The 10,000-nt window shown below is 34.8% G+C and overlaps 2 protein-coding genes across 6 annotated transcripts in view; both read right to left on the bottom strand.

Moving 5' to 3' along the window:
- The window catches only part of LOC144959650 (tolloid-like protein 2), a 33,332-nt gene extending 29,032 nt beyond the window's left edge, over positions 1-4,300 (bottom strand). Inside the window, exon 1 of one of the 5 annotated variants that reach the window (XM_078892315.1) lies at positions 4,199-4,300. The gene's annotated coding sequence lies outside the window, so the exon portion shown is untranslated. The other 4 variants (XM_078892314.1, XM_078892316.1, XM_078892319.1 and 1 more) reach the window with 4 other exon arrangements.
- A 2,972-nt stretch (positions 4,301-7,272) lies between these two features.
- LOC144959414 (uncharacterized) lies at positions 7,273-8,568 on the bottom strand. Its single transcript, XM_078891993.1, has 2 exons — positions 8,469-8,568; positions 7,273-7,809 (listed from the first exon to the last, which is right to left on the bottom strand). The coding sequence occupies exon 2, from the start codon at positions 7,708-7,710 to the stop codon at positions 7,384-7,386; it is 327 nt and encodes a 108-aa protein (XP_078748119.1). The 5' UTR covers positions 7,711-7,809; positions 8,469-8,568; the 3' UTR covers positions 7,273-7,383.
- Positions 8,569-10,000: the final 1,432 nt, after the last annotated feature.

The following is a 10,000-nucleotide window of genomic DNA, read 5'->3' as shown; positions in this document are numbered from 1 at the left end:
CCTGATTTCAATACCTTTTAAAAACTATGGCTAATTTTAGCAGAGGGAATTAAGGGCAAAAAATAGCTCAATTGTGCAAACGAATGATGAAAGCATGAAACTTTCAGGGATTGTAAAGCACGTCAAGGGCTACAAAATGTGATAGAGAAGCACTTCCAGCGATGTCTGTGAGCCAAGAAATTAAGTAAATAAAAGTTGATATTTTTAAATAGGCAACAATGTTATCATGGCGTCCGATGTGTGAATGCGACATATGATTGTGACAAACACGAAGCGGCGCGAAGGTAGAAGCAGGGTGGAGGGGTGCGGGTAGGTGGAAATTACCCAATCGGCTGACAGTTTTCAAAATGTTATTTTTAGAATGGGCCAATATTGGGGCTGGCCGTGGTGTTAGAGGGGAAACATAAAAAGTAAACCGGTGTTGACTCATTTTATAACTCTTTGTTAGCATGGATTGGTATTGATATAATCATATTACTATACACAGTTACATAGAATTATTTCATTGATTGAAATGTAATGGTGGGGATGTTCTCTCTCGCTCTCTCTCTCTCTCTCTCTCTCTCTCTCTCTCTCTCTTTTTTTTTTTTCTTTCTTTCTCTCTCTCTTTCTCTATCTCTTTCTCTCTCATGCCCTCCACCACCACCACCACCACCAACAGCACCGTGCTTTAGGCATTGATCATTGTATGTAAAGTACTGAATTAATTATGGCTTTACCTATGAAAATCACACGCAACGAGAAATATATTTTCTCCCCATGAAATATGCAAATCGTATATATGCACATGCTAACAAAACAGATTGTGCCTTAGGTGAATGACTAGTTGATAAAATTGTGTTAACGTCGTATAGGTCATATAACCGCCAAAAAGTTGGACATAGAAGAACCACATTAGTGATACATTAAGTAAACATATGTATGCAAACATATTATATAGATAGCACCTAATATTGAACATTGTTCGTTTGGCTGTTTTCATGCACGCTGGCAAAAATTATTGGTTCAAATGACTGGAAAAAGTTTTTGATTTGCCAAATTGATTCATCTGAAAAATTGATTTGTCCAGCTAATATTAAACTTCCAAACAAGGACAAAGGCTATATAACATTTCTAGAAAATCTAAAACAATACAATTCGTTTGCTAATAGCAATGTCAAAACACATCTTAATGAAACTCTTGAAGAATTGAAATCGAACAATGCAAAATGGCATCGGTCTTGTCGAGTGAAATATAACTCTAATGCAATTAAAAGCCTCCAAGACAAGAAAAACAAAAAATAAAAGCATGAATTTAGACTAGAAGCGAACATTACAATATCTGATTTTGATTTTCAAGATCCATCTTTGAGTATCGAATTGCCAATTGAAACAACACCCAGAAGAAGTATCAGGGAACCATGTCAAAAATCACAGGAGAAGTTGAAATCAAACAGGACAAAGTGTTTTATATGTCAAAATAAGCGGCCAGGAAGGCTCCATGCTGTAATGACGAAGGAAATGGAAGATAAGATACTTGCTACAGCAACTTTGATAAAAGATATTACAATGATCAGCTACATCGATGGTGGTGATTTAGTAGCGAAAGAGGCACACTACCATAAACTCTGGCACATCAAATCCATGAATAAGGGTAGAAAATCAAAGACTAGTCATATGAAGGGAAAACATTCAGGTCCTGATGAAAGTTTCGCTTTCGCAGCAGTCATGTCTTATGTAGAGGAGAACCATAATGCAACCCACCAGTTGTCAAAACTTATTAAGAAGTTTAAAAGTGAGTGCACAATTAGAGGCTGTGGAAATAACTATGCACACCCCACCCGGTTCAAAGAGCGGCATATGAGAGTCTTTCCAAGCATAGAATTCTATTCTTCTGGACGAAATACATAATATGTAGCACACGATAGCAAAGTTGCTGCGTTATTAGTAAAGAATCAAAAGGAACAAGCAGATGATAATGCAATGTCTTTGTGGCGTGCAGCAAAAACTATCCGACAAGACATCATTCGCAAATGCCCGCAAACACCAACACAATGGGACATCGGGATTGGAAGTCAAGAAGGCCTAGTGCCTAACTCCCTGTTGACATTGATCAAAATGATTTTGGATCGTCTCCTTCAGAAAAGTCAGATTCCAGGGATCAAGAAGCCTATCTATATCACAACTTATTGTATCAAATACCAAAAATAAAAATAAAACCGGGTCGGCTTTTCAAAAAAGACAATCGCAGATCAAAGAGACGCCATTACCGTTGTATGTAAGTTTTTTTAAATACACATATACAAGATCAAAGAAGATAATTGACACATTATTTTCGCTAGGGTTGTGTTCCTCATATAAACGTATGTTGTCATTGTCATCGGATATCGCATCAGCAGCTGAAAATAGATTCGAAGAGGAAGGAATTCTTTGCCCAATCAATCTGAAGAAAGAACTTTTTACTGTTGCTGCTGTTGATAACATTGATTATAACCCAAGCTCAACAACTTACAAAAACTCTGTCCACGGAACAAGTATCTCCATGTTTCAGCAACCTACAAATGATGAGTCCGGTGTTGATCGAGAAAAGTTGAATATGAATACTTCTGACGTCATTCACACAGACAGCAATATTTTGTCGGATTTTCTAAAGGTCGCCCAAGAAATTGCATTTGGAGTTAAACCAAATATACCTGCCACAAACACTGCTCCATCGAACATTATTTCAAACATGACAAATTACCCTTATATGACAGAAGAAACGGACTGGCTACAACATGTTTCATCAAATTACTTAGAACAGGATGTAAAAACATGGGCTGGATTTCATTCTGAACCCTCTTTGTCTCATAATATGCCGAAATTCATCAATACAATGCTTCCGTTGTTGGAAGAACAAGCAAACAAAGGAAACCAAACGTCATTACGGATCATCACGTCACCCAGCTCGAGGCCTTTACTGTCACTATATACGACAAAGCATTAGATTGCACAGGTGTTAATGTAGCAAGAAAATAGTTATTTTGCCAAAAAGGTCGTGCAATAGAGAGACTTCCTCCCCACAAGAAGTGCATTACAGCAACACATTAAACGGGCGGCATATCAAGCTGACTATGTTTTGAGCTCTGCAACAGAAAAAGATCCTGTACTACCATCACTTCTGGAATGGGGCTGGAAAATGGACGGAGGAAAGCTCTTACCATACTGGTCATCACGGACGGAAGTATCAAAAGTGTGCCAACAACTTTTCAAATGTGGCTGCAAGAAAGGATGCACGTCCCGATGCAAATGTTTGCGAGCCCGCTTACCATGCACAGACTTATGCCGATGTAGAGGATGTCATATCATAAACAATTAGGTAGGTTGAAAATGTATTTTGATTATAAAAGACTATAAGGAAAAGCCAAACAAATAAAAGCCAAACAACTTTTGTCAGGCTTAACTCTTGACTTTAAACAATCAATATCAGGTCTCAAGGTAGTTAGCATTAGCTTGAAAGCTTACCCCGTCCGGGAATCATTGTAAAGTGCTTTGAACAGTTTGGTGGATATTGCGCTATATAAAAGCTCACAGGGGATTTTTTTTTTCATTGTAAAGCCACATGAATATGGAGTTTGCCGTGGATTTTGTACTGTGTAATATAATTTTCATGATTTTATTCATTTTCAAATAATATTTAATTTCGCCCTATTTGACGATGTTAACATAATATGCCCCATTGAAAACAAACAACTCTAAATCTTTCAAAATGAAAGCTATAAGATAGGGAATATGTCTATGGTTGATATACAACAAAAAGTACGAGAGAAAATATGGTAATTTCGCAACATAATTAATATGCTCAGTAATAATCTGTAAGAGGGCGAATAGAATTTCCTCGATTATTCCCCCTGAATTTACTAATGTTTATATAGTAAAATATAAAATGCTTTAAAACCAACTTTTTTGTAAAATGTCAGAATGCTTCTCTATTAGATTGTGTTCTTGGTGGTATAAGGTACCTGTGTGTCAATTTTCATGCTTTCATCACGTATTTGCACAATTATACCTTAATTCCCCCTGCTATTTATCGCTCTGTGATTATCCCCAAACACATATTTGAAACTCCGCTCTTTTAAACAGTTATCCACAGTCCAGAATATGGAATGTTTCAGAATGCACATAGAAATAAGGAAAGTTAATAAAATATCTATAAAAACATAAAATGAACCAACATTACATCAGTTGTTACTACATAAACACAATATGCGTCGACTTCGAAGTGGGTGTCATGGCCGAATGGTTTAGTCGTCTTAAGGAATTTTCGTTATTCCCAGACAGGTGTCAGGTATTAATCACAGCTTCGTTATTCCCAGAAAGGTGTCAGGGGATAATCACAGCGAAAAGATCCCTAGCATAACACGTAACATATAATAGGTCAATACATGCCACCTGTTAATAATAATAATAATAATAATGATGATGATGATGATGATGATGATGATAATAATAATAATAATAATAATAATTATTATTATTATTATTATTATTATTATTATTATTTTCATTATTATTATTGTTATAAAAGTAATAATAATAAGAAGAATAAGAATAAGAATAAGAATGACAATATTCATATTAATAATCATAATAATAAATAATAAACAAAAAAATTGTCAATAAAAAATATATACAACATGAAGCCATATTTGAATAATAGCATAAGATTGGTGATAACATGTACCACAATAGACGTCATTTTTGTGGCAGAAAAAAAAACTATATATTTTGCGTCACACGTCGAGAAAAAAACTAATTTTAATAAAAATTCCCTTTATTCATCCCCAAGGGGAAATTTGTCTTAAGGGTCTATTCCAAGGGAAGACTGAAATAACCCAGGCGTCAGCCGCACAGCAGACCGCAAATTGAGCTAGGGCGATGTGACTTGCTCAAGGCCACACAACGCAGCGGCGGGTGATTGAACTCGGTACCTTTCGGGTAGGAAGCAAAGACCGTACCACTGAGCCACGCTGCCCCTAATAATAAATTAAGCCGGGTCATTCAACCATTAATACCCCGGCAATTAAAATACACGTACGGAGCTATATTTGGTATCGTCTTAAAGAGGAAGGTTTCAGCTTTATTTTTATACCGCTTCAACAATTAAAAATGGGCATTAAAGTTTTAAAATGCCGTTATAAAACATTACTAATAATTCGGACATATTATTTATATAAAATTTGAACCGAGTCTGTCTAAAAGACAAACATCTTATCTCTATTTCTATTCAATTCAATTCAATTCAAATATTTATTTATTGTCGGCATTCAAAACATGTTTCATAGATAATGTAGTCAGGCTAATAGAAGCCTTTGACTGACATAGGTTTTAACAAATAGTGCATAAATATATATATATATATATATATATATATATATATATATATATATATATATATATATATACATATGCGTGTGTGTGTGTGTGTGTGTGTGTGTGTGTGACCCTCCGCCTCGAAACGGTATTAAGTCGGGGTTTTTTTCAATTTTGGGTTTTTGGTACCAAATCATAGTTTATTTTATGCTTTAAAATTTGATAGCAAATTTATAAAATTCTGATTATTTATTGCCGAGATATGACCGTTTGAAGTAGGGAGAGTGTAAAAACCTAGTTTTGAGAAAATCGACTTTGAAGTGAGGCACCGTTTTCACGCACAGTCAAATCAATGGGCAATGATAACTCCTTAGATTACGGGCATCGAAAATTTGATGAGAATAGTAAAATTTGGCATTAGCTTAGAATATACATTTAATAATGTACAGACACATTTTTGAAATAATCCAATTATTGCTTTTGTAGTTATGTACTATTATGTAAGATGTCCTTAAAATAAATAAAACATCCAAAAAAGAAAATATGCGACAATTGTATGACATTGCTCACTTTTTGGAGAATTTTTGATATTTAAATAAATAATCAATGAGATAAGAATGATTAATGTGAAATTTTGTCTTATATAATAGAAGAAATACGATTTTGAAATACCAAAAGTTAAATAAGGGTTTATAATTTCAAAGTACAGTTTGAAACTACGTGAAGCCGGGTGGGCAGGGAAAGATATATCACGAAATAGGATGAGAGAGGAAGAGAAAGAATGAGAGAGTAAAACACACACACACACACACACACATATACGCGCGCGCGTGTGTGTGTGTGTGTGTGTGTGTGTGTGTGTGAGAGAGAAAGAGAGAGAGAGAGAGAGAGAGAGAGAGAGAGAGAGAACGAAAAAGAGAAGCGAGAAGGGGAGGGGAGAGAGACTGCTTGTGCATTAAGAGAGCGGGAGGGAAATATAGTAAAGATTGAAGCCTGTATAAGTGTATATATAATAAAAGGGTGACGGAGAGAGTGAGGTAGGCATGAAGAAAGGGATGGAGACGGAGCAAAAAATCGTAGGGATATTTTAAGAAAGCATTTTGTTTCAAATAAGTCATAGTCAATCAACTGGAAACATATTGACCAATGAGATTGCAATCAAAGAAACGGGTTAGTCAAATTATTCATTGCATTGTTTCCATTTTGAGTCAGATTACAGCTTGAGGGGGAGGGGTGGGGCTTATTTTGTAATGACTTACATGAAAACATGTTATTGAATCTCTCAAGTTTTTCTTAGCGTTCACCCACATTGTTGATTGTCTAAAAAGACTCTCTCCCCTTCTTTCAGTATACAAAGAAAGCACGACAAAACGAACATCGCACTCTCTCTCTCTCTCTCTCTCTCTCTCTCTCTCTCTCTCTCTCTCTCTCTCTCTCTCTCTGTGTGTGTCCCTCTCTCCTTTTCATCTATCTATCTATCCTATCTATCTATCCTATCTATCTATCTATCTATCTACCTATCTATATATCTATCTATCTATCTATCTATGTATCTATCTATCTATCTATCTATCTATCTATCTATCTATCTATCTATCTATCTATCTATCTATCTATCTATCTATCTATCTATCTATCTATCTATCTATCTATCTATCTATCTATCTATCTATGTATCTATCTATCTAATCTATCTATCTATCTATCTATCTATCTAATCTATCTATCTATCTATCTATCTATCTATCTATCTATCTATCTATCTATCTATCTATCTATCTATCTATCTATCTATCTATCTATCTACCTATCTATTTATCCATTAACAGGTCTGTTTCTCTGTCTGTTTATCCATACATTTATTTTTTTTTTTCATTTTTTAGTTAGGTGGGGAAATTCCACACCCAACTTTTTCAATTTATTGTCATAAAGCTTCTATTGATGAGGTGATCACACAAACAGGATACAAATATCCCACAGCCATTCACACTTGGATTCTGTACAAAAAACATTAAAAAAAGAAACAGCATTCATAAATTCCAAATTTTCTCTTTATTCGGGTTTCAACATTTTGGGTAATTCCACACCCATCATGACAAGCATGCAAAAACGATAATGACACAATAAGGAACAATAATTAACGTCTGAAATGAAAACAACAACAATCTTTGTAGACTGTGACATGAGACCAATAGGCCTGGGTGGGGGTCCCGATAGCTCAGTTGCCAGAAAACTCGATTCACAATCAAAGGGAAGGAGATCGATCCCAGGTGCAGTCTCGCGATTTGAGTAAGCAGTAAATATCTTCTCCCATTCTGCTGAATCACGAACTGTTCGCCAGTTTAGGTTGTATAATTTGGCAGCACATTTGCAGCCCATCCCTCCAAATAATATAACGAAATCGACCGCTTTCGCCGTATCTGCATGGTCATACGACACCGTATTTTCGTGTAATTCATCACCCTGATTAGCCAATCTCTATAGAAGAAGGAGAAAAACGTGAACATAAATCCCTTCTAGATCCGGCTTTAAAACATGGGCAGACATAAGTAACATAATGCAGGCCCACAATACGACTTATTATTCAAACAGGATTAATAGGCTACACACTTCCAAGAATTTTTGATGATGTGATTTTCTAAGAAAAACAAAAGTAAACTATGTTGGGGCAATTCTACACCCGCTTTGTGTGGAATTTCCCCAATACAAAAGAAATAAAAATTGGATAAGGATATAACTATTTACTTGAAATGATAGCTGGGGTCTTTATTTGTAAAATAAAACCATTGACATCGGATTTGATTAAATATTTTCACATTTAAAAAGTCACTAGAAATTCGAAACCTGTAGTGTGTGGAATTTAGCTGGAGCCTGTCTTTGTAAAATAAAACCATTGACATAGGATTTTGATTAAATATTTTCACACAAAAAAAGTCACAAGAAATTCGAAATCTGTAGGGTGTGGAATTTCCCTGACATTTATAAATCTAAAATAGGCACTTAAGGCATCTAGAAAAGGTTTGGGGGTAAATTTTACATGTCCGATGAATGATTAAGCATTTTTAGCTTGTGCTTCAAAGTTGAAGAAAATTTAACAATATTTTGCAATATTTGAAAACAATGAGTGTTGCACTTACCTTCAATGGGCTTGTAAAAGCTTGAAGTAGATATAATGAATGTGGGTGTGGAATTACCCCAAGTGTGTAATCGCCCCACCTTACCAATGCAGCTAGACAAAGAAATAATAGCACGTGGTGTGTATCAAAATGCACAAACACGCACATATGTAACACACGCATGCTGACGTCATGACACATCGCCCGGGCATTTTAATGGCCGATAGGCGCATGTGATGACCGTTGATCAATCAGAATCATTTATTTGTAAGGTTGTCAGGGAAACCTTGACTTGTTTACAGTTTTTACAGTTCATTATTGGTTGAACCATGAAATTGTGGAAACAGTCATGCTTTCTCTGAGATAGATAAAAACACGTGGTATGTTACTAGCTATTGGGCTGAGGAAAAGACTAAGTCATACTAAGCCTTGGAAAGGGTGGCTATCTGAGAGATAGTCAACTCTCGTTTTGAATGTTTCACTGATAGTTGTATTTTTTAACTTGAAATTTGTTTAACTTATCGTCAATGTTTATGTTGAATTATTATGTTTTCATGTGGAAAAATATTTGTAGTTTCTGAAACAACCAGAAACTGAAATTTGATAATTTTTACCATTTCCACTTTAAAACCGTTTTCTTCGTTTTCCAAATCCCGACTTAATACCGCTCCGAGGCGTAGGGTCATATAAATATATATATATATATATATATATATATATATATATATATATATATATATATATATATATATATATATATATATATATATAAGGTTAGATTAATTACAAATATTACATTTGCATGGCTGACCATTCCATGAGAGGATATGATTTTTGAAAACATTAAAATTTCAAATTTTCTTGATGTGCTCAGGAAGTTCATTCCAAAGCACAGCAGCAGAATATCTGAAAGATCTTTTGCCATAAGATGTTGTTCTGACCCTTGGAATATCAAGGAGGTTCGAATATCTAAAATTGTATCTGTTTTTTTTTTTCAATATGACCATATCAGATAGACAAGGAGGAGCAGTTTTGTATAAAATTTCAAACGTTTCCAAAGCAATTGTTCTCATTCGTATTATTTGTTGGGAGGGGACTTTGGCATTTGAAAGTAATTGGCATAACCTATAGGAATTATATGTGTCAGCGCATGACATAATCAGACGGAAGGTGAAAATTGTTGATTTGCAGTTTTATGTATTTTCTGAAAGAATATGCTCCCCGGAGCATTTTAATCTGTATTTGATGTAAATCGGGTGATTTTTCATGAAGTTATGGTCAGATGTATAGGGGAATGGTATCCAGCAACTTTTCTCAAATTTCATACCTTTTCAACTTGATTAACTGTAAAAAATATTTAGAAGTGAAATTAAGCTTAGATATTTCCCGAAGGTGTAAAAAAACGGTTGATTTAATCATTTATGATAAGAGAACTCATTTATGATAGAAATTGACCTTCTAACTAAACTTGGCAATATCTCAGTTCAGACCTCTTCACCATCCGACTGATTATGTCATTCACTGTAACATATAATATCGTTTTCTGATGCTTA

This window comes from Berghia stephanieae, chromosome 14, assembly GCF_034508935.2.
Source record: "Berghia stephanieae isolate SIO BIC M18660-M18661 chromosome 14, UCSD_Bste_1.3, whole genome shotgun sequence".
In the NCBI taxonomy this organism is placed as follows: Eukaryota; Metazoa; Mollusca; class Gastropoda; order Nudibranchia; family Aeolidiidae; genus Berghia; species Berghia stephanieae.
Note: the sequence above shows the minus strand (reverse complement) of the source record. Positions and strands in the feature narration are given on the sequence as shown.